Source organism: Rattus norvegicus, chromosome 14, assembly GCF_036323735.1.
Source record: "Rattus norvegicus strain BN/NHsdMcwi chromosome 14, GRCr8, whole genome shotgun sequence".
NCBI lineage: Eukaryota > Metazoa > Chordata > Mammalia > Rodentia > Muridae > Rattus > Rattus norvegicus.
Genome location: NC_086032.1, coordinates 77457346 through 77483512, shown reverse-complemented (window position 1 = coordinate 77483512; position 26167 = coordinate 77457346). Strand labels below are relative to the sequence as shown.

The 26167-nt window shown below is 44.8% G+C and overlaps 1 protein-coding gene across 3 annotated transcripts in view; it reads right to left on the bottom strand.

Moving 5' to 3' along the window:
* Positions 1-26167, bottom strand: part of Stk32b (serine/threonine kinase 32B) — a 262047-nt gene that overhangs the window by 79209 nt on the left and 156671 nt on the right. For all 3 annotated transcript variants that reach the window (XM_039091947.2, NM_001107224.3, XM_017599197.3), the window contains one exon: positions 14761-14934. In XM_039091947.2, the coding sequence (XP_038947875.1) occupies positions 14761-14934 (174 nt within the window). The remainder of the gene's footprint in view (positions 1-14760; positions 14935-26167) is intronic.

Genomic DNA, 26167 nt, shown 5'->3' with positions numbered 1-26167 from the left:
TGGGTCCTTTCTCTCCCATTCTCCAAATGAAAGCCTAGGTACCCATATCCTCTGCATGGGATTGGCTGTGTTGTACAAGTTCCATGAACCAGAATAGAATCCTGTGAGGGTCAGACAAGATTTACCTGAAAATATTTATGCTGACTTTTGCCTCTATTCCAAACAAAGTTGGAATTAGAAAGTTGGCTTAGGCTATACAAACCACCAATGGACTATACAGTAAATGTTAGCAAGAAGGTTGGGGGAAGTAGGGCACAGGCTCTCTGAAGTCCCTGAACCAACTTTCCAAAGTGCTAGAAACATCTCTGGGCAGAGTCCAGCAACTGTGTTCTGGGCTCAAGTTTAGTTGTGTAAAGTTTTATGAGGATACTCTTGCCCTTAATCATTCATTGGTTCATCAGTAGCATGACTATCCCATGCTGTCATGTCTGATGAGCCTACAGTGTCCATTTGATTTTATGTCATCTTCACACCAACATCAGAGGGATCGTGGAAGGGAGCAAACACAAGACTGACACAGACTCTCCATGACTAGACCTTATAGGCTCTTCTGAGCTGTCTCATCAACTCTACCTCATGTCAGACAGATGAAAGTTGACCATGATTGGTCAGTGTCCTGGTCAACTTGGCCCAACTTGGAGTCCCCTGGGAAGGGGAAACATCGACTGAAGAATTACCCAGGTCAGACTGACCTGTGGCAAAATTGGTCTGCACCCTTGCCTCACATCCTTATTAAGAACCCACAGCAAGGTTACTAAGTTCTGACTGGCTGGTGTAGAGCATGGAAGGCAGGCCTTCTGATGCCACATGGAAGCTGCCGGGTAGAGCAGATGCATGACATTCTGTCCCTGGTGGCATGTCTGCTGCCTGCCCCCTGATGTCCTAAGCAGCCAAAGTAAAAACAAGAATGGGAGAGGCAGGTGGATGAGCACGCATTAGGTTTGGCCCTTGGACAGCAGTGGCTGAACTGAAGCAGACATTTGTAGGCATCTAGAGGCTGCTCTTCCAGGGCTGGAGGAACATCTAGGCGCTGAGCTGCAGGGTGACAGAGGCACTGTGTTCTCCATGTTTACTCACTCTCTAGCACGGGAATGGAGTCACCACATCTCTGTCAGCAGCAAGAGGGAAAGTTAGGAAGAGGCTGCATAACAGTGGGGCTGAGAAAGTTCTAGAGTTTTTCTATGATGGTTTTGTGCATACTTCATGGCTTGGGATAGCCCCAGAATCATAGCTAAGACAGAGTCAGATTGTAAAACATTAGTTTTAGACAGCCATGTCCCTCACTATAGTTCAATTCTATAGATCTACAGACCTTGGGAAGGGCAGCAGAATAAAACAGAATAAAACAGTGTGGGGGGGCTATCTCCATCTCAGTAAAATGCAATGCAGGGATGGAAGCATTTCCCATGCGCTTGTGACACATCTCAGTCGAGCCAACACCCTGTCCACAAGTGTGAACCAACAGCAAATCTTGGGCTGCCTTTCGAATTAAAAGTGGTAGAAAGAGAGAGAACTACTCACAATGTTCCCCTTGGATTATCTATGAACCCTTTTGTGTCTGGCGACAGGACAGACACAACTGCCTAGACATATACTCTGAACATGCTGCCATCCCTCTTTGCCTGAATATTTTCTTCCATGACTGGGAATACAAATAGGCCTCACCCGTGGGCTGTCACACACTTTAAATGCAGAACTTGAAAGTCTTTGAGATTAAAGTGTACTAGACTGGGTTTGTAGCTACCAAAATCTCCTGGGATGCAGAATCTTCCTAAATCATTGTAACAGGATACCTGAAACCGGGTGACTTATTCAGGAGAGAAGGTTGTTAAACCCAGTTTCTGGAAGTTGCAAGTCTAGAATCAAGTAGATGCACTTGGTGAGGGCCTCCTGCTTCATACAACATGGAGGAGAGTGGAAGGGCAAAAGATGCAGCTTCGCTCTGTGACATTCCAATCTGCTTGTAACCTGTTCAGTCCCACAAGAGTGAGAGCTTACCATATGACAATTTACCAAGTTCTGAGACAGTGACAATGATTGTTTCACACAAAGGAGCCCTCAGGTCCCAAACAAGTACAAGGTCCATCATCATTCAACCTTATTACCTTAGGCACTAAACTCCAAAATGAGTTCTGGAGAGGGCAGACCATATTCCTACTGTATCACTCCCCAGGGAACTACTATACCAAGGTGGCAGAATAGTCACCAGGGCACAAGGGGGATGGAAGTAGAAGCTATTTGACTTACATGTTTCAGTGGCACAGATTATGTAACACATTAGTCAAGGTCACATTTCCTACTTAAAAAGTTGGCATGTAGCCTGTCAAGTTCTGTAGCTGTACTGTGTCGCACTGTGCTTCTTTAAGCCATTGTGTCAACACTGGGCTAGCAGAAGCTGTCAGCTCATTAGCCCCATGCCTGCCCCAGTCAACCCTTCCCACCTTCTCCCTGTAGGATCTCCCAGCTTCTGTTGAGATGTGGAGCTATGTAGGGTGTGGGGGTGTTTTCCAACCAGATGGATGTCTCTAGATCCTTCATCATCGAAGCCAGTTTCCTCGTCACTCTGCCCCTCCCCCTGTTTTAGTTTTGCCCTTGGAGGAGACACAGTTTTGGCATCTTTACCCTTCCTCTTGTCAAATCAAAAGCCCTATGAAGAGCTCTTCTTGAGCTGCCTGTGGCACTTCCTGATCTTGAGAGTGAATGGCTTCTCATCCCACATGGATGGAACCATCTCCACGGTCTCACCAGAGCCCTGTGTGACATTTCTATTTCTGCTTCATTCCTAGGGAAAAGAGGAGTGCTTCCCAGTGAAGAAGGGAGACTTATTTTTCTTCTGAAAGTAAAATCTAGATGTGGTGTGAAAGGAAGCATGGAATGCTGCCTCTGACAACTGAGGGTGTAAGCTCTCCCAGCCAATTCTCATGCTTATTATCAGTTTAGCTTCCAGGTCCACAATGTGCACAGATGCACGAGGGAGAGGTTTGGATTGAATAGGTCTGGCAGGATGATGGTCATACACATAGAGCCTCGGGGTGCAGTGGGCATGAGATTTGAAGCATTTTTCAGGGCTACCAACAACACTGTTGAATCACATTTGCTTTTCAAACCTAGCAGACACGGAACCTGGCATTGGTTTAAACAAAGACAAGATCAGAATGTGGACCCATGTCATCTGCATAAGATGCCAATGTTCCTGCTCATTACAGGCCATCATAGAGGCCATGGGAGACCAGAAACACTACCCACTACTGCAGCTGCCACATGGGGCCGAGTGACTTGGCCACCTGTGCTTCTCCTCATCCCAACATGTTACTTTGGTCATCAAAGCTGCTGTCTTTCTTCATGTGTTATCTCACCTCATGGTCTGTCTTCTGGAGTGTGTCCTATGCTCACTTTACAAGGAAGAAAGCCAGAGCCCCAGAGATCAATAGATTTGCTCCTATAACACGGAGAATAAGTGGCTGAGCCCTGCTCCAGCCCACTGATGAGTATTTTACTCTTCTATCTACCTTGTCACTCCAGGATGGTAAGAGGGTGTGGAGGGAACAGATGGGCTGAGCTGTGCAGGGACACACCTGCATCTCAGCACCTGTGTCCTTTCTCTTATTAATCTTCACAGGAACTCTGAGGTTAGTTAAGGAAAGTAGATCAGGATGGAGGGATTGAGGTGGGTTTCCACAATGAGAAGGGCTGGAGTGTGGCCCACCTGACCTGGTCCCTGCAGTAGGACTCTCTGTTTCCCCGTGTCACACTTGCTTTCCACTGAGACATGACTCAGGTTCTTTCAAAATGAATGTGGTCTGTGAACACACATCGGGTATGTGTGTGTGCGCACATGTGTGGGTGTATGTGTGTGTTGTGTGTTCATGCATGTGGGTGTGCACAGGCACGTCTGTGAACATGTGTGGAGACTGATATTGGGCATCTTCCTCATCTTTTTTTTTGGGCAAGGTCCCTTGCTGTCCCTGAAGGTCACTGACTGACCAATAAGTCCCATGGATCCTCCTGTCTTCCTTCCCTCAGCGTTGGCATTGTAGGCGATGACAGAGATTGTAGTAGCTTCTGAGGATCCGAACTCTGCTCCTCATGCTTCTGTGTCAAGCACTTGATGAAAGCATCTCCCGACCTCCTGAATGCGCATCTCATAGAGACAGACCTAGGTGGGGCACTCATCAAAAGTCCGCCCACAGCGGTTGCCCTCCCACGCTTCTGCAAACAAGTTAACGAGGGTGAAGTCCTGAGTCAGCTTCTAAACCAGCTTCCTCTAAGGCTGCCCTGGAAAGTCCCCATCCTCAGCAGTTTGAGTCTCAGCAGCTCACCCCAGAGATGGGTAAACACATGCTCGAATTCCACTGACTCACTAATCAGTCCCTTTTGGAAAATGAGTAAGAGCCAGGGAGATGATAAATTCCTGTTAACTTTCCAATCTGCCACAAGAAATGTTGATAAATTCCACCGACTGCCACTCACCACAGGGACGTACATTTTCAGGCTTGGAGCTGAGGTTTTTCACACAGAGAAAGCTCTTCAGCCTGGCAGCTCCCATCCCCTTCCTGCTATGGAACAGTGGGTGTGGGGCTTCGTAACCATTCAGGGAGTTACAAGGAGTGAGGAAATACCAAGAAATCTTAAAATGCAAGTAACTGGCACTTGGAGTGTCACTTAGAGAAAAGTCACAGGTTCTTGCTGCCCAAACTAGCTCAGTTCTAGAAATATCTAGAACTTACTGTGTACTAGGCAGTGTTTAATGCTGGCAAAGTGGAGTGCACGAATACCTCAAACTGTGGTCTGAGGTAGGAACCAGATGTATAAATATGGAACTTTCTAGATGTATGCAGAGCTCAGTAGAGACACAGAGGGGAAAGGGATGACATTGTGTGGGGAGACTTCCTGACAAAATCTGTGTTTTACTTTCTAAGAAGAATTGACTGGAGTTGCTGAGATGACATTCAACACAAGAAGACTTAAAGGTGCATGGTGGTGGTGGCTGGGGTTTTCATGCTTTCTGTGGTTTCTTGCCCACTTCTTCTGTGCCTTTTAAGAAACCCTTTGCACTGTGGTCCTAGAGACTTCCACGGGCTCAGTCCTCTAGGGTCAGTGGTTTCTGTTTGGAGTGTATAGGAATTCATTTGGGGTATGTCTTGAGGGGGGGTTAGTTTAGTATTTGCTCTGATGAGCATGTGACTCCAGAAGAACCAGTTTTCTCTGGGGTATATGTATGAGTTTGATGGAAGAGATCTCATTGCACTGTGGTGGTTGTGGTGGTCCAGCTGGACACAGGGCAGTGTGAGGCTAATAGCAACGTTGCTGATGGCTCACTGGGAGCCTGTTTGATGAAGGGGTTCCAGAGATCTCCTCAACTCTTTCACTCTTGCTCTCTGTCTCTCTCATGCAAAATATCAGGCATGGTGACTTTACAAACTCTCCGTATTCTGACTCAGATTTGATTTTTATTCCTCACGGTGCCTGTGTTGAAGCAGTGAAGACAATTACATGTGTGTTTAGTATCCCAAGGTGGTTGGCCACTAGAGGAGGGTGCTCATGGGAGTAGTGCACCTTCCATTGTTTGCCCTGTGGATAGACAGCACTGGCTATTCACTGGACAACAGGACCCTCATCTCTAACATTGAGCTTGTTCCCTGCTAGGGTGGTTCACAGACAGAAGATAATATTCAGATAGCTGAGACTAGCCTTGGAATGAGGGTAAATTCTCAAGAGAAGATTATCTAAGGAAATGATATCTTCAGTGATGGTAGTGGAGGTAAAGGCAGAGGAACACTCTCACCTTTGTTCTGTTTCATATTTTTTGGCTATAAAATCTGTCCCACTTTTGGCACATTTATGGTAATATCTATGTTGCCAAATCCCTGATATTTATAATGAACTGATTGCCCTATGCTCTACTTACAGCCTTTCAGATTCATGGCCATATGAAAGCAATCCACAGCGGTAGATACTGTGCTCAGATTTGGAATGTTTCGGTTGTTTCTTGTTTTCTGAGACAGGGTCTCACTATGTAGCCCAGGCTGTGCTCGAATTCACAATGCTCCCACTCCAGACTCCCAAGCCCTCAGATAACAGGAGTAAGCATGGGTTTCTAATTTTACCCTTTTCCTGAGTCAGTAACAACACTCAGTCATCTTCACAGAAGCCTAGCAGTGACAACAAGCCACCAAATTATGGTCCTGCTAGACGAAGCTATGACGTTTATGTTTATAAGGGCAATCCTTCTGTAACTCTTGGAGCACCTGGAGGGCTAATTTTAAAATTGTTTTTAAGAGTGTCATTTACATTACAAATTAAAGCTGGCTGTGTATGATTTTATGCCTTGTTCTTGGTGCTATATTCTCATTTTATCTTTGTTTCTTAGAAGGGTCAGTGTTTTAGATCATCTCTCTCTCTCTCTCTCTCTCTCTCTCTCTCTCCCTCCCTCCCTCCTGCCCTCCCTCCCCTTCTCCTTTTCTTCTTTCTTTAATAAAAAGCTCTGTTATTAAGCTGGCTTCAGTCATGTTCCTACTATCTTGAATTCATCAGTCACAGCAAAACTTTTCATGGTAGTTTAGTGGGACTGACCAGGAGGCAAGAAGGGAGCTAAGAAGTCACCCCACATCCTTTGAGAGACAGGTCCAGGCTTTCTAGCTTTATCTGATGGACACCAGGGAATCTGTGAGTACATTTCAGGAACCAAAGTGTTCAAGTTCAGTTTTGAATCAGGAAGATATGCACAGCAAGGGCTGAGTTGGTCTGCTGTTAACTCATGTGGGGAAAGAGAGAGAGAGAGAGAGAGAGAGAGAGAGAGAGAGAGAGAGAGAGAGAGAGAGAGAGAGAGAACACCCCCCTACTTGCTCCACAGGCATAGAGAAAGAAGAGATACTCTAGGGAAATGTCTCCTTGAATGTGAATATACCAAGAGGCAGTTTAGCTCCATAGTAAGGAGAATTATCTAATTAGTTATGAAAATTGAATTCTTCTATGTTAACTAACAGGATGAACACTTCAAAGGAACAGATCTCACCCAGGAAAACGTGCAGCTAACATGTGGCACAATTAGCAATCGCATCAATTAATATAGAGACAAAGGGATAAGTCACAATAGGGAGGCTTGGGACTGCTTCTACTCTCATAATTCTTTGCCAGAGAGAAGAGTGTTACTGGGACATATTTCACAATCCTGGCAAGCACATCATTTTGTCTTAGCATCAAAATCTAAAGGTAAGTTTTACAGGCAATTATGGCCATGGCCCTAGTGCCAAGGTCCAGTGTGCAACTAAAGTACGATGTTTGTCTTGAATCTCCAAAGAGACATACCACCAAGAACCTGGATTCAGTCCCATCCCAGAGGACCACAATCACAGGACCAAGAAGGGCAAACTCATATTCTTTGTTTGCATGTGTGGACACATGAATGATTGGGTGGACATGTATGTTCATGTGTGTGGATGACAAGATTGATATTGCATGCCTATCTTGTTTCCCTCTTTGTTTACCAGTTGATTTGGAAAAAAATGGGTGGATGCATAGGTGGATCCGTGGATGGACTGATACATAGGTGGGATAAATGGGTGGACAGGAGGAGATATAGATGAGTGGATGTATGGCTGGAAAAAGACATGATTGGCTAGGTAAGTGTGTGAACACCTCAACTTCTCCTGCACTGCACAGGATGCCAAGTCCAGCACAGGGAGATTAGGCCAAGCTCCATCACAGGAGCCACCAAACTTTAACCATGGAAATATGTCCCAGCTTCCATTTCCGTCATCTCAGTCTTCGTCTTACTTGGAAAATGACTTCTACAGCCCTGATGACAGTTGTTACAAGCTGAAGCCCACACTTGATGACCTTGAGTCCCAGGTTCCTCACAAGGTGGCTTGAAGTAAGTACAGGTAAAATATTCATTTGTCCATGACCTGTTAACGCTGTATTGAACCATGTCTTCCCTTTGGAAAACAACTGCTACCAACCGCACTAGTCATAGTTCCTCATAGTTCCAAGGCTGGTTTTTCCACTAGCCCAGGCAAGTGGTATGCGTGCATAACAGCCCACGCTTTAGACTGCCAGGAACCCAGGGTCCCCCTCCCGCCATCTCTTCCAATCCACATTCATCTCATCCTTACATTCCCCCACTTTTAGCATGGGGGAGTTAGAGGCTGCATCAGATTGTAATATATGTATGTATACATGCAACCACAAGTATGTATACATGTGCATATACAGACGTGTGTCCCAGAATGTGGTGGTAAGAACTTCAATATGGCTAATATTTTAAAAAGACTGTGGAAGTGTCCTTTAAAAACTGTATTTTTAAAAAAAAACTGTATTTTTCAAGTGAACATTTTTGGGGGTTCGGGGGTCTGATTGTTTCTGTCTTAACACCCAATCTTGGGGATTTTCCCATCACGTCGTGTTGAGTGTCTGGGTGAAGATGCAGAAGATTCCACCCAGCAAGGGCCTCAACTGTGGGGCAATCACAGAAATAATGCTTTAAAACCCTTCGTGTTCTCGCAGCATGCTGACATTTCAGAAAATGCTGACCCGCTTTCCTGCCACCTCGTTCTTCCTTCGGAACATCTTCTGTGAATTAGCCTCTGATTCATTGGGCTTTTGAAGAGATCTGTTCTCTGCTCCCAGATTTCACCCCATGTCCTTTGTCATCAAGTTGAGACCTGCCCTATTTCGAAAATTTATTATCTAACATAAACACTCTCTACCCAATTGCAGATGCAATTTGTACCCAAGGGATGGGACAACCCTTCTAAGGATAAATTGGATTCTCGTGTATCTCACTTCTCAGTTTGCACGAAGCCATAAATCTTCAGAATGCTGGCCTGGAACAAAGGAATCACAGTCCTGCAGCTTTGAAATATGTTACCCTTGAAATATAATTAGAATCTTCATCCTAAATGACTGCCCACAGGACTACATATATGTGCATTATATGTATTATATATACATATATACATATATATACACATACACATACATATATATATATGTATATATATATTGTAATTGCTATGACACTAAAGGACAGATAATTGGGGATAACCAGGGGGAGGTCTTAACTGTCATGCTTCTTGGCTACTTAGTTTCAATACAATTGAGGGAAAAGAGATAGAGCTGCTAAGGTTATAAATCAGGTCGTGACAGCTTTATCTAATGTCCATTAATTACTGTGTAATTGATTAATAAAATTGATTAATTACTGTATATGTTTCCTACAGATTATTCATAGCACATCACAGTGGGTTTTGTAAGAATATTTTTAAGCATAATATCATCTTCCCATCCCTGCTCCTCCTTTTTCTCTTCTCCCTCTCTCTGGTCCCTGTTGTTCTTCCAGATACTTTTGCTTGATAGTCCATGCTACGCATACATATATGCTGTTTTGTATCTGTATAAATCTGCACAGAACCTATCGCACTTGTCTTCCCGAGTCTGGCTTGATTCACTCTGCATGATAATTTACAGTTGGATCATTTTCCTGTGAATGACAGTTTTATTCTATACCTGAGTAAAATTCCATTGTGTATAATATACCACATTTTCTCTACCCAGCCTTCAGTCGATAGGACTCTAGGCTGGCTTCATTTCTTGGCTACCATGAAAAGTGTATCAATAAATATGGGAGTTTAAGTACCTTTGTGGTGTGCCCAGGTGTGGTATAGCCGGGCCATATGGCAGATCTAATTTTAGTCTTTGAGGCGCCTCCACACTGTTATCCGTAGTGTCTGGTCTAATTTACATTGACAGTGTATTGAGGTTTTCTCACTTTCTCCCTCTTTCTTTCCTGACCCTGGCTTTATGCCAAGTGATTGTTTTAGTTTTCTTAGTGACCACCATTCTGATCAGCGTGAGGTACACTCCCAATGCGGTTTCCCTGACAGCTGGAGCCACTAATGGGAGGATTATCCTATATTTATCACTGACCTTATTGAGGAGCTCGGGACAGTACAATGCAGCATGCAGCCTGAGTTAAATATCGCATTCTGCCCTCTAAGGAGCCCATTTCAAAGACAGCAAAATGGAGACACAGAGAGGTGGAGCATTTACAGCTGTCTAAACCAAGGCAGTCTCGCACAACTCTGCCGTCTGCCTAAAGACTAGGCTTCTCCTGTAGCAAGAAAACTCATTTTACTCCGCTCCACTGGAGAGACAGCAACTCATTAAAGTGAAATTCAAAATAAAAGAGGCAGAACGGGGAAACCACACAAAATCTCCCTCCAACCCCGACGCACCAGGAAGCAGCCTCTTGCTGCTAAAAGGCAGGCTTCTCCTTACATAGTCGTGCAGTTTATATGCTATAATCTTCTCTGAGTAGTGTAGAAAGAATTCGCAGCACCCACCGGAGCATCCTAGCCTCACGGCCTCTTAAAAGGGTGTGCGCAGCACTAGGCAACGTTTCCCCTCAGGTTATTTCCAAATTATTGGTTATTATAAGTGGTGCTGTAACAAATAGCCCTAGGCTTGAAATGTTAGAAGCAAGCAGGGCTGCAGCCTTAAGAGTCCATTCTGGTAAGTGAAATTTGCTGGTCAATAACGAGTGTGTAAAAGGTGATCAAAGCTTATGAATATGTAAAAGGTGCTTGACTCTTGTGTGGCCAAATGTCTTTGCAGAGGTTTGCGTGATTTCTGCCGCCGCCAGCAAACACACACTCAATGTTTTCAGAGAACATTTCTCTGGACTGCTTTACACCAGCAAACATCACCACCTAGGTAAAGCATGCTGAAGGCACCCTCCCTTCCCCCAAGTGTCCTTGATCCACAGGCCCAGATCTTGCCCTTGTTGTCTGGAGTCTTTGGGATTGTGAGCTGGCTTCAACAGAACACTTGGGAGCCAGCTGAGACCACCTTGAGTCTCAGTGGGCACTCAGGGATGTCTCAGGATAGAAGGAGGAGGCGGTGGACATATGAGTGAATCCATTTCCAACTCACTATCTGGCACACAGACAGTGTTGTTCAATGCAGACCGAGTGACTGGATGTGATCCTAGTATTGGTTTACTGAAGAGCATGCCAGGGAGAGAATCCCCTGGCTGAGCAAATTATTTCAGTTCCTTAGGTCTCCTTAGGTCATTAACTCAAAGTGTGTACACTTATTAAATACCTACTGTACTCCGTGACCTGTACTGCGATGACACTGATTGCCTGCACCTGGGAACTTAACATTTTGTCTATCTTCTGTCCCTAGTGTTCTGTAAAGTGTGAGCAGAGCCTCTATGGGTGCTCAAAGTAGTGGGTGCTGCCCACTTTGGGAATAGTCGGGGGGGGGTCTTCAAGTAGTTCACTAGGGCTGGTCTATTCTCTGTCTTACCTGGCCCTGTCCCAATCTGGGACTCCAGGGTCTATATGTCAAGCAATGTCCAGAGACTCTGAGCCAGTTTGGGAAAGAGATCATTTATTCTCTACACAAGGAGCACAAGGATTGGTTCTGAGAATTCCTGAACACTGCCTGTAGGAAGGAGTTCTTTCCGTGTGCCAGAGGTGGTGGTGTAAGCCTGCAGTGTCAGCACTCAGGAGTCTGAGGCAGGAGGATCCTGAGTAAAAGGCTAGCTTGGACTATACACAGAGATTCTGCCTCAAAAGACAAAACAAATAAATCCTCTTCTTAGATAAATCAGAGATGGCTGCCTAGCCAACAGAGGTAAGCTCACCCCAGCAGCCTTTACCAAAAGTAGGGTGCTCCAACACAGACCCCAGAGCCAGAGGGCCCCACATTCTAAAGCCATGGTGAAAGTCTTGAGCCTCAGTTCCTAGTGATAATCTCCAGAGCTCTGCTATTCCTCTTCTCCTCCAACTCCTTTTAGAACTCTCCCGGCATGTCTTCACCCTTCGCCCAACTCCGGTTTTGCTACTGTATCAAAATACACTTGAAAACATTGAAGGAGACAAACGCTTCTCAGACTTTGTAACAACACAGCAACAGTTCCTTCCACTGCCCCACCCCCTAACCCTTCTCTAGCTCAGACTCTAACTGCAGAATGAGCTGTTTGCTGTGGATACAAGCTCTGCCTCCAGCCTGCTCACTTCAGGCGACAGCTGCCTCCCACTACTGAAAATGAACATCTGAGGAGTTTCCTCTCAGTCCTTCCGACACACTCATCATGCCTGTTTTCTTGATGAAGTAATGTTAGTTTAGTCTTAATTATTACTAGTAATGGTTTTAATTAGTATTTATTGGAATTAATATTTTTACTGGTATTAGCATTAATAATTGGGGCTGTGTCTCACTTTGTGGAATTGCCTGGCCAAGAACTTCTTAACCATGTTAACCAGGCTGGCCGTGAACTCAGAGATTTGCCTGCTTCTGCAGGATTAAAATTGCCACAGAATCTGGCATTTTAAAAATACATTTATTTACATGTCTATGCATGCATACACAGGTGTGTGTGCTCCCCCCCCCTCTCTGTATGTCAGAGAGCTTCCAAGAGTTGATTCTCTCCTTTTCCCTAGGGGGTCCTGGTGATTGAACTCAGGTCATCAGGCCCTGTAGCAGGTACCCTACCCACTGGGCTGTCCTACCAGCCCTCAAAGGTGTGCTATAGTTTGGCTAGCTCACGTTTCAGGTAATTCTGGTGAGGGATCAAATGCAGAATGAGCATGCAGTAAGCGACAGTGGCTGTGAATGGGGATCCTAGGCTGTCCCTAGAGTGAATAACTGCCGTACTCTTTTATCACTGACTTTTAAAAAGTGAATTTATTTTCTCACCAACTCAATTCCAGAATCTACTAAATACCTCTGAATTTTAAAAAGTACACATGGGAAAAAATCTATTACCTAGGATATTGGTAATAGTTATTTTGATGTTCTTGGACTCACTGTTTATTCCTAACTTTCCCCCTATTTGATCGTTGCTTAATTTTCTTTTAAATTATATTTATTCTCTCTCCCCTCCCTCCCTCTCTCCTCTCTCTCTCTCTCTCTCTCTCTCTCTCTCTCTCTCTCTCTCTCTCTCTCTCTCAGTGTGTGTGTGAGTGCGCAACCTGTGGGAATTGGTTTTCTTCTTATGCCACGTGGGTCCTGAGAATCAGCTCATTGTCAGGCATAGCTGTGGGCACCTTTATCTAGTCAGCCATCTTGCTTGCCTCCTGTTTGATGTTCAGATTGTAACATGGGAAGACTTCCCCAATATCTGATAGTCCTTCCTTGTTATGAACCAGCTGAGAACTAATAAGGAATTGGGTGGGGACCCTAAGAGACAGTCTAAGGTATCCCAGGAAACCTCTGATGTCACAATCTCTCCTCTTGGCTGAATCTATTTCCACTGACGTCACTGGGGTTGCCTGCTTAGAGGTTGAGTGCCCAGCAGCACCTGGCTGACCCGCAGAATTTTCTCAGCATTTAGTCAGTCATCTAGGTGAGCCTGCTGCCCTGTGTATGGGAGGATGGCACCTGGCTAGGACCGTGTGCATGAGCACAGTCTTTCATGCAATTTTCTCTTCTCTTCTGTTTGCTGACTGGCCTGGAGTGGGAGACACTGTGGGGCATCAAGATAACCCCAGTCCTTCCAGGAGGTTACCAACCCCTGCCTCTCATTTTAGCTTATTTGTTTTTCTCCACACCCTTCCATCCATAGGGATTTCTGGGGATGGCTGAGCCTTTTGGGGGATTCTGTAGTGTATAACGATTTTGACTCCCTGAGAAATACACCTCAAATTTTGTATATGCTGTCCTATGTCCTCTGCACCACTCCACATTTTCCTGGCTCCCTAGTGTCTTGTGATGGTCTCCTTCAGTTTTCTCCATTGTTATGAACTTAAAAAGAACAACATTCTTTCCTGTCATTCAGTTGGGACTTTAAAAGGGAGAAAATGTAGGAAAGTGTATGGGAGTGAGGGTAGGGGTCGGGCTCCTGTGTGTGGATGCAATGGTGTGGGAGGTGTGTTTAATCTGCCTTCATGACCAAGAAGTCCAAGACCTTGCCCTTCCCAAGTTTTTCTAAAACTTTCTAAGTTAGAAGAGGATCACAGGGACATAGTATGTGCACAGGTGACCACAGGTAAAGCCCCCCCCTCTAATTCCTCCCTCTGCTCCATAAAATGATATCATGAACTCCATTACTTTCCTGAGCCCCTCCTGGAACTGCTGCTCCCGCAAGCAAACTCACTTCCTTACTGTGGTGCTGCTAGGCACAGGCCTGAAGATTAAGGTACCCCATAGAGCAGAAATGCCATTTACCTACAGCCCAAGACCAGCAGAGGAAGCCAGTGCAAAGCACATCACTGAGCATGGCGCTAATTTCAAAGGACAAGAGTGGACTCATCGCTCCCAGTTCACAAGTAGGGCCATGTTCCACCCCTGCTGATATGATGTTTCTGTAACCTGTTCTCTCCTAGCTTGATGTTCATGAATATCTGATAGGTGCCTCTTTTATGCATCCTGCTAGGAGTCAATATGGGACAGGAGAGGTTTAAAGACTCAGAGCTAGAGTCTATGGTATCCCAGACAACCCCTGATGTCACAATCTCTCCCTCCAGGCTCAGTCACATTGTTTGAGGTCACCCCAAACACCTTTGGAGAGAGGAGCTAAGACCAAATGCTAGCCCTGTACTCTACCAATAATAATACAAAATGGACAGGCAGTGGTCATGGTCCACCTCCATTCAGGCCACATGGTAGCCTGCCCTCTGCTGGGAATGTAAAGACAATCTCAAAGCTGTTCAGCACTGTAGATTCTCAGCAACACCAGGACACATCCTTTTCTGCCACCTCCCACCGCACCTGCCACCTATCACCGTCCCTGTCTCCTACCAGCAGTGTTACCTGTGGATGATGTGGTACCTCTGCAGGTACTCCAGTGCCAGGGCCAGCTCACAGACGTAGAGCTTCACGGCTCCCTCTGTGAAGTGCACGTTCTGCTGTAGGTGGTAGCGCAGGTCCCCGCCCAGCAGCAGGTCCACCACCATGAACATGTCTTCCTCATCCTGGAAGGAGTACCTAGGAACACAGAGGGACACAGGTTACGGGGTGGAAACATCTCTAGTGTCCTCGGGGCTAGCACTCCATTTTACAGCAAGGCAGATTGGAGCCCAGAGGGATGCTGTTGCTGTCAATAGCACCATGCTGTTGGGGGGGTGGAGGCAGGCTGCTTTCCGGTCTCATTCTGCCTCTGTACTGTGGGGTCACTCCTTACAATAAGGAAGGTTTGAGTCTCAACATTAATTCCCAGACTGTCAGGCAAACAGACTCTTAACTGGCTGGATGCTCATGGTTTTAGCTCATGCTTTAATCCCACGTTGTTACAGCATGTATCTGGGGGGATCCCCAGAAGCCCAGTGTTTTGGAAGCTTGGTGACAGGCCTGTGGCATGATTGAAAGGTGATGGGACTTTAGGAAGTACGGCCTAAAGGACGAATGCTGTTATTAAAACAAACTTGAAATCACAGTCTCTGAAAGTCTGAGCCAATACAAACCTTTCTTCCTTTAAGGTTGATTAACTCAGGTACTTTGTCATAGCAATGGGACGCTGACTAATACATGCTATTACAAGCTATTTGTAATCCATAGTTCTGAAGACACATCCTTCTCCCCAGCAATCCCCCGTACCCTCTGCACATGCTATTGCTCTCTGCAGGGAAATCATTCCCGGAACCCTTGAGCACGGTGATGTCCTATGACACCCAAGTCCAGGCACTTAGGGTAAGTGACGATTTTTTACTCTCCTGGCTCTTGGAATCTGCCCAGATCCTAACCCAATAGTCACTAGCCAGTGGTTACAGCCAAGTCCCACTGATGACTAACACCAAGGCCAGCCCTTTATGAACCACCATGCCCCTGAGGATGTTCTAGATAACCACAAATGAGAACAGCTCAGCAAGGCCCAGCTGGATATAGAACATGAGCCAGAAATACCTTGGCATTTTTAAGACTTTAGGTCTTAGTGTGGAATTTAATTTTAATTTTTTTACTATTTGTTTGTCTTTGAAGCAAACGAAAACTTGAACTCATTTTTAAACTCCAGGATAGAAGAACCTGCACATATGTGACAATGCACAAGGACTTCAAGGGGCGATCTCATAGCATCAGGCATGACAGATCACCCTATACCAATGCAGAGCTATCTGATCTGATAGCTGTCACTCTCTCTCTTCTTATAAAGCCACTGATGGCATCACAAGGGCTGTATCCAGAGCCTCGTGTAGCCTTTAATTACTTCCCACTGGCTGAGCTTGTAAATGCCATTCACATATGACTGAGAAGTAAAACTCCAACACAAGAGTTTTGGGGACACGCTCACACGAAGCAGAACTAAATGAGCTATTTGATTGTATGCATGTGCCTGTGTGTGTGTGTGCGCGCGCGTGCGCGTGTGCATGAGACTCTGCTACTGTGTGGAAGGTCTTAAAAGGATCCCTGTAACATGTCTTCTGTGGAAGCTCAGTTTGCATTCTGGTAGATGATGGGCCATGGAACATCACATCTATAGCCAGTGTGTCCCATATCCCATGCTCTCTGGTCACTGCATGGCTGTCAAAAGGGATCTTATTAAACATCCTGCCAGAATCCTTTGGGGAAGCGATGTTAGGTTTCAGAGAGAAGCTTGCATACTGGGATGAATCCTGAAGGAGACAACCGAAACGCAAAGAGAACATCATTCAAGCAATAATTCAAGCTGGGCTGTTCCTTGCTACAGATCCGTATTTCGCTCCAGGCCATAGACCCTGCTTTCCCAAGGAGACTCAAAGTTATTGCTGAGAACAGAGAGTGCCTTCCCATCACCCTTTGCTTTTGTGCTATTCGGTGGCTCTGTCCTTCTTGCTCCTCCTTGCACTAGAATAACAATTATGCCCTCACCACAATGCTGCACATTGTCATGGAAATGATGGGAGAGAGTGTGCTCTCACACACTGACACAGACCTTCTGAGGAGAAGTTTGGATAATTAGATCCTCCTCCAAGCACAAAGATGGCTGGGAAGTGTGGGGACATTATTGACCCTAGCCTGGTTGCTGAGTGGGCCAGTGTGAAGAATACAATGCTTGTTATTGTGTGTGTCTGTGTGTGTCTATACATGTGTGCAGGTTCATGTGCACATGTGTGCACACACACAGGAAAACTTGAGGTTACCCTTAGATGTTGCCTCTCAGGTACTGTCTACCTTGGGTTCTGAGAGGCTTCCTATTATCTTGAAGCTCAGTGATTAGGCTAGACTGACATCCAGCAGGTCCTGAGGATTACCACTCCTCACTCCCTGGTGCTGAGATAATGAGTATGTATCATCACATCTGGCTTTTTACATCGTTTCTGAGGATAGAATGTAGGCTTTTCTGTTTACACAATGAGTGATTTTACCAATTAAGCCAGTGTCATACCTCCTATTTAATTATTATTACTTTTAGATATACTGATTTCCTATTTTGTTCCTAAAAGGAGCAAATGATTTCTGAAATTTACAACACAACAAAACTATCTATATCTATATCTACATATCTCTATCTATCTATCTATCTATCTATCTATCTATCTATCTATCTATCTATACCCAAAGTTCATGACAAAGAACAAACAAGTAACTTAAGAAAATGGGAGCTGGAAAGTGGCTCAACAGTTAAGAGAACCAGCTGTTCCTCCAGAGGTCCTGGGCTCAGTTCCCAGCAACCATATGGCCATTAACAACTGTCTGTAGCTTCAGTTCCAGGGCAACTGGTGATCTCTTCTGGTGTCTGCAGAAACTGCATGCACATGGTTAAGCATGCGGGCAAAATACTTCTAAAATAATTGTTAAAGTTTAAAAGCAACAATCCGAGAAAATAGAGGTAGAGAAAACCACCCCCTAATTCATGCCTAAAGATCCTTTCTGCTTGCCTAAAATGGACCTAAAATGCATGAAGCCTCCCCAGAAAGAGAAACACGACCATAACCTGACTCATGGTTGACAAGGCAATAGACAGCTGCTTAGGAAACGCAGGACTTTTTGACTGAAATACAAGATCACTTAACTCATAGGCTATAGTATGATATTTTGACAATGTATAATGATCAAATCATAGTATGCACGTCTATCATTTCAAATGTCGGTCACTTCTGTGTTAGAAGCAGAAATTGTCTCTTCTGAGTGTCTTGAACAATGAACAGCATGCATTTTTCTTGGCACAGAAACCAGATAGAAATGGCTTGCACAGAGGTTTTAGTGTGGTAAACTGTACATGACTATGTGACTAACATTGGTCGGCATAACAAATTAAAGAAGGATTTTATTTTAACCTGTGGAGTTTGACTGGGATGATTCAGTCCCATTTGGCAGATGTAGCCTTGCATGGGTGAAAGTCATGGAACGGGTAAGCCAAGTCCCCCATTCCCACCCCTCCCCCATTTCTGAACACGCTCATGAGGCCGAGGCTGGGAGTCACAGGCTTGGACTAATGCTTGCTCTGGAAGACGCCCTCCCTGCCCCTCAGAGGCTGAGTTGTGTGACCACTTTATGTCCTATGATAATGATAATGCAGATGAGGCACCATCCACCTTCCCAGATATGTTATGAAATCACTTTGTTCCTCTAAACAGCCTATGAGGTGAGGCTCATAATGAAGCACTGCTGTGGTTTGAGTGTACAATGTCCTCCACAGGCTTGTGTGTCTGAACACTTGTTCCCCAACCAGGGAGGACACAAAACCTTTGAGATACAGAGAACATCTGCTTTGAAGGGAAGGGTGGCCTTCAAAGGTAACCCCTCCTCCAGTTCCAGGCTTCCTCTCTCTGGTCTGGCTGCCATGCCATGGCTCCACCATGCCTTCCCAATCATAATGGACTAAAGACTCTGAAACCATTGAGCCCAAAGGACTTGCATTCCTTACATTGGTTTTAAAACCTGATAGGATCTTAAAGCTCTAAGAGCCTAAGCAATCCTGAGACGATACAGCCAGAAAGTGGCAGAGCTGAGGGTTGAGCTGTGAGAATCCACCTGCAGAACTCCCAGTCATGTCCAGGGCTCTAGGGTCCTTTGCTTACAGTCTTGGGACCATTCTCCTGGTCTTTTTCCCAACTACATGGTGGACCCTCTGAGCACAGGGACCTGTAGCATTCAACACTGGGTCCTTGTACCTGGCCTGGTTTCAAAGAATCATACGCTCTCAGGAGGGAGCAGATTACAAACTCCTAAAGTGACTGGAGATGTGAGGCAGACCAGCCAGGTATGTGGTCCATGGCACTGAGAGCTGTGGAGAGAGAAGGATGGGGAAGAAAGTTGTGTGTCAGATGCAGAGCATTCTGTTCTGCTGCTGCCTATGAGACCCCACCACCCCGTGCTTCTTCCCCCTTATCAGAAGCCATAGACTTGCACCAGTGTGAGCTACCTCTCTAATCTCCCCCTTCTCACTCAGCCTGGGAGGCAGAGTGACCTATTAGTGAGCACAAGCCTTGCTTGGCAGCATTCCCCCTGCTCCCCCACAACTAGTTCTGGGACCTGTCTGCAGGTGACTGCCGTCTTCCAGGCTAGTACCTGGCACATGGAATGGGGGCTTGTTGTGCAACCCCCATTTCTTAAGCTGCTGGTAAGTCTACGTCACAGTTGAATAAGCCCTCTAAGACTCAAGTCTAAAGCTGGATGTTCTATGGTGGTAGCACATGGACATTCCCCTGCATCTGTCAGACCCAGTCTGTCTCTGCATCTCAGGCACACTCATGGACACAGACCATCCCTCCACACTCAGCACCATCAGCTATGGACATATCCACTACCACCATCACATTTCTAGTAGACAAAACCCAAGAGAGGCTGGAAAGTCCTAGGTCCTAGATCAGATTTCCCAAGACATGTGACATGCTCTCCACTACCAACCTGGTGTTGCTTATGACCAAGATCAGCCAACCAAGAGACATAACAACCTAGGAAGTATCCAGAAAGGAGTCTCCAGGGCAAAGATCGGATAAAACATAAGTCCAATTGTCCTGTATACTCTGACTCATCAAGCCTACATCTCCCGTGCCTGGGGCTGAGATCCAGTGACCATGCCACAGAAAGAGCATTGTTAGTAACAAGGGAAAGCGTGAAAGGTTCAGGAAGGCACTGCAGGAAACCTGGAAGCTTTAGACTTCTGCCAGCCATCTGTAGCATTCATGGCATTTGCTGCATGTCTTTCCATTGTTTTCTTCCTGAGACAGAAGCCACTGAGTACCTGGAGATGGCTCTGAGGATGTCAGTCAGGAAGCTGGACAATCATGGGTCTTCAAAACTCACTCGGCTCTGTATCATTACTGTGTGTTGCCTGCAAGTGTAAAGAACTGGCCATTGCCTTAGATCACTCCTTACCCAGCACCACCTCTAACGGTACAGATAGAGAGGAGGCCTCACCCATTACCCTCGGCTCCAGTGACTCTTGGCTATCTAAAGTCCTGTAAGGAAGGACCTAAAAATAGTCTTGTCTCCGACAGAAATCCAATAATGGGATGTCAGGCTCCCTGTCAGCTCCCATTGTACCCATAGAAGGAGCTTATCAAGCCGGCATTGTGCTCCATACACAGACATCTTTAATAACGTTTTTAATAACCTTCCCAATAGCAAACACTTTTACTGTTTAAATTTGACTCGAGCCACAAAGTCCTCGAACTACTCAGACGTGATGGCTGCTGTTACTTCTTCACAGGAAGCTGACTCCCGTCTCCTATCTCAGGAAGTCAAATGGAGCTGGGCATCCATGTTTGGTCTCCTGTATGTCAAGGAGACAACATGAGGTTGGGGGAATCCTCATAAAGAGCCCAGAAATCTTATAAAGAGGCTAAAGTGACTGCAAGTGTGTGGCTCCCACTGCTTACTGCTAGCTGGGGACCTTTGCCTACCGCTTGTCTACAAATGCAGATTTTCTTGTGTCTCAGTAGTCTCAAGGCTTACACGTTGTCCTATTACATATTATACAGTGATTCTGAGCCTTCACGCAGCTGGCACAGCAGAGGCAAGAAAGAAAAGAGAGGAAAAGCCATCTCACCCAGGATATTAACACCTCTGCGTCACACTTAAGACCTGCTGTGAAAACTACCCATCCTCTGTGAAGACACCATCCCAAGACGAGCTTGGTGGCACAGGCTTTGAATCCAAAATGGGAGGCCAATGTAGGTGGATGACAAACTGAAGATTGGCATGGGCTGCAGCGTCCGTCAGGGTCAGCCCAAGTGAAACCCTATCTCAAAGGCAACAAGCAAAGCAGGGGATGAAGCTGAGGTAGAGGGCTTACCTAGCTTCATTGAGGCCCTGGGTTCAAGTCTAGTACTGAAAAATGAACGAAAATGATCAAGAACAGATTTCCTATCGCATTTTATATAGAAAAAATTTGGTCTATTCCTTATCAATCCAAGTGTCCGAGTTTTAAAGGTGCAGTGAAATTATGTTATAATATCAAAAGTAGGGCAATGTAAACACAAAAGGCCAGAGGGCTACGTTTTAAATGGAAGTGTTTGAACCATTTCCACCCTCAGAACAAAACACTGGAGTTGAGGGTGTTTGGGGGGTTGTGGCGACATGACAGCGCTCCCATCAGCTCTACCTCAGGCCCACAGCACCCCCTTAGCAATGTGTGTTTAATGTGACTTTTCAAACTAATGACCTCACTTGGTTCTGACATGTCACTACTTTGATTTTTGAATGTAATTTGAGGCTTTCTTGACATCTTCTTGTTAAAAATAATGTGTTCTGTTCTGGCATTGTAAATAGAATCCCCTGTGTTAGCAAGAGTGGAAAAATGTACTGTTGGCTACAAATGGGGTTGAGCGGTTTGAAATTGCCTGTGCTCCTCTGATTTTGACATAGAAGTGGCAATTTCATGTGGCTTTAATCCAACAGAGCAATTCCCCATTCAGGCACTCCAGGAACTTCCCTGAGCACACTGAGCAAGGTGGAGATTCCCCCAGGAGGCTTAGGAAGCCTCCCAGATCAGCCTGCGGGTTCCCAGACAGCCTTTATCCTGCTCCTGCTGTGATAGTTTAATCTATTTCTTCATTTCTTCTTCCTTTCTGTTCCAGTCATGGGATTGGTGTAGCTGCTGGAATTTTACCTGAAATCCCCCCTCTACCCTGTGTTCATATCTTTGCTTCCCATCCCATCATCTTAGCTCATCTTGGAAGAGCCTAAACTTCCGCTTCATGTTAGAACCTCCACCCCACTGTCCTGACACCTATGATTTTAAGCCAGTCTGGGCTTTTTTTCCGCTGCCCTACTTTCCTGGTCTGAAACCATCTGCAGATCCAGTGATTTGATGGTGTTTCTGTTCCTCACAACACATACAGATCCCTCAACAGAGCCTTGACTTAGTCCCTACTAGTTGCTTTTGTGATGGATATTGGCTGTTCTCACCTCCAGTTTTTAAATTCACCTAGGAGATGAGGAGGTACAACTGTGCGGGTGTTCATGAGGGCATTACCAGGGAGGATTAACTGAGGGGAGATGACATATCTGAATGTGGGTGGTCCCATTCTGAGGCCTGGGTCCCAGTCAGAATAAAAGAATGGGAGGGAAAGCTGGTCAAGATTCTCATTCTCTCATTCTCTCTCTCTCTCTCTCTCTCTCTCTCTCTCTCTCTCTCTCTCCACACACACACACACACACACACACACACACACACACACACTCTCACACACATTTGATGAATCCATTTAGTGCCGTGTGTACGATTTTATGGATCACCACTTGGTATTGTATAAACAAGGGTTTATCCCTCTGGAAGACCAGTTCCTTCCCGCCTAGCTGTTATCAATGGCCTATAGCCCTTCATCCAGGAGTGTGGCCTTTGAGAGTTCCTCTGTCCACACTGGTATGCTAACTGGTGATGTCAGTAGTCAGGTAAGAGCCTGAGGACCAGGGCACGTGGTGCTTCAAGACTGTGTCTTCTACATATGACAGGGAAGCTCCCTGTGAACTCGCAACAGTGTGGCTGCCTACAGGGCTGCTTTTACATTACTGCAAGTTTGTTAGCAATACACGTCTTCCTTATTGAAATCTATTCTGATTTTCTGTTCCTCCTTGTGCAAACTTTAGTGGTTTAAATATTTCTATAAATTTACCTAATTTGTTTAATTTATCTAACTTGGGGGCATAGAATACTTGACATTATGTCCTTATGGTTCTGCTATTTCAGGCAGCAATGCTGTTTGGCTCATTTTGGGGTTGATAATTGGAGCATCGTTCACTCTTCTTTTGCCCAGTCTCTAACTGATGGCTGATGATTTTATGAATACTTCGTGGAACCAACTTTTAGTTCTATTCATTTTTTAATTAATTGTACATTTTTCTACTTGGTTAATTTCTGTTCCAACCTTAATGTGGGAACATTTCCTGGCTTCCTTTGTCATTTATTTCTCCTCTAACTACTTAGAAATGTATTCATACACAGTGTGAATTTCAAATATTTCCTACGTTCATTTTTGTCATTAGAGAATAATCATATGAATTAAATCGTTTCAAATCACTTTCTGTCTTATGGCCAAACGTTTCTGTTCTTGAGAGTGTTTCATGTGCCCCTCATTTTCTGGTTTGAGATGCTATTACATCTTTCCTTATTTATGTAGGAGCAGAGGGGAACACCATCAATAATATAAATATGTCCAAAGAAACTCATATCTCATCTCATGCTTTGTGACGAGAGACAGAACGTTTTCCTCCTAAAATGTTTACTTTCAACATTATTCAGCAACCCTGTAAGAAGTCAGCCACAGCACCAAACCAACAAAAAGGCATTCAGATTAGAAATAGATAGAATGGTTGCTGTTTTCAGGTAGCATGATTATTATTAATGTGCATAAGAGTGCAACAAATATTAGGTGTATGGTTTCTCTAAACTCACCTATCTCAGAGACATTTGTTTATTTGGATTCTAATAGAGACGGTGATGCCATGTGAAAATAGAGATTATGCACGCGCACGCACACATGCACGCACACACACACACACACACACACACACACACACACACACACACTCCCCCTTCCCTGAACTGTGACAGCAAAGCTGCAGTACACAAGCTCACTACATAAAAAGATCAATCATTTTTCTAACAACAAAACATCGGTTTTCAAAAGAAGACATACTGGAGCGACAGTTATACTAGACAGGGACGTAACAAAAACATCTATGCAGTCTCTGCAGAAAATAAGCAATGTGTAACAGAACGCCAAGAACACTTAGGCACACGGAGCCTGGGCCATGTGCGTGGATTGAAACAGTCAACAAAGATAAGGAATATCTCTGAAGTGAGTTATATAAGTGCTATCAAAATTCAATTGTTATGGACTTATCACAAAATCATGTGAAGACAGGAGGATTCCAAAGATGTCAGACAAGGTGCTATGGGGCACAGAGCTCCTCGGCATCAAGCCCTGGAAGTTCATAAAGATTTGCAAGCTTCTTGATTAAAGACACACGTTACTCAGTTTTCATTCTGTCTCCGTGTTTGGGATTGAACTGAGAGGCATGAGGGCTAGGACGTTCTTAAAGGATGACGACACCTCCATCTCTACCTCAGAACCCCCTGGGGTCCTGTTCAAAAACCACCAAACATCAGGTCTTATTCCAAATCTGTAGACTCAAAAGCCCTGGCTTGGAACCCCACGACTGTGTTTTCCAAGCCCTTCCATGTTATCCAAGCTCCACGTGATACAACTTAAGGGGCAGCATTGCTTATCTAAGTTCACAACTTCACATGGTTCAATATATAGCCACTTGGTCCCATGTTCTCAAGCAAAGTGTCCTATGAATGGGAGGCAGAGGCAGAGGACAGACTCATATGATTTAGCTGTGGTTTCCCTGCAGGAATCCTTTGTTAGAGTGAAAATATATATATATGCATATATGTGTATGTGTATATATATATTCATATATGTGTATGTGTATATATATTCATATATGTGTTATATATATTCATATATGTGTATGTGTATAGTTTATATATCCAATATATATTTAGATATAAATTTAGAATATAAAGAGGTCCCAAATTTAGAAATAAGCAGGGAAACATGGGAAGGGAGAATACTTTAAATATAGCATACACACATTTTAAAAATAAACTAAAAGTATAGCATCATTGGTTAATTTTAACAGACATCCAAAGAAGACTTTTAAAAAAATCAAAACTTAAATCAAAATCTAGCAATGTATAAAATATACATCCTAGACACACAGGGCTCATACTAAGAATGCAAGGACAGTGCAACCAATAAAGACCAATGTCGAACGCTGTGTTTGCAGAAGAAGGTAAATTTACATGATCCATCCTAAATAGCATGGAATATTAAATTTTAGGAAGCATAAGATTTTTACTTTGAAAACTACAAAATGCCATAGATAGAAATCAGAGCATAAATGAACAGGGCCATTCGCAATCAAAAGAGTCCAGATTGATAGGGCAATGCCATTCAGATTGTCCTACCCAGTCAAGACAATCGTGACTGAAATTTTTAGGTGATACCCAAATTCACCGGAAAACACAGAGATAAATAATGCTGGAACCTAAGGGAAATATCTCATTCAAACCACAGAGTTGGCAAGTAACTCCTCCTATGTTGTTGGTCATCTTTTCATTTTTTTGATACCATTCTTTGACTCAGAAATGATTTTAATTCTGACAAAACTAAAAAGGAAGAGAGATGTATCTAGGCTTACAGTTTGGAATGGTCCCAGTCCTGTATGACCAATCAGCCTTGGTAGAGCAGCTCCATTCTTTCCAGCAGGACACAAATGGGGGAAATGTTTACAGACTGCTATTTTGAGACAGGATCTCTCTGTGTAGCCTTGGCTGTCCTTGGACTTGCTCTATAGACCAGGCAGGACTGGAACTCAGAGACCCACCTGCCACGTCTCCCAAGTGCTGGGATTATAGGTGTGCCCCACTGTAGCTGCAGCTTTTGAGGTAGGAATTGGGGACCAATTATTCCCTTCCAAGGCCTCCTCTAGGGACTTCCTTTTCCTAGCTACCTCATCTGCTGACAATTTCTTCAGTCTCCTCAAATAGGACTATACAACACTGGGGTCCAAGTCATTTTAGAGGTAAGCCATTGCCGTGCAGAATGGGTCCCAACGTGATTTCAGTTTGCTTTTCTTTGATGAAGTGTGTGTTCATTCTAGATACCTGGCCTCTACATGAATTTTAAGTCGTACACCCAGAGATTCAAAGCCAAGATTCACAATGGAGGAAGGGGATGGCTTAAGCAAGAGTGGATAGATTGTGAGCAATATGAGAGGAGAGAAT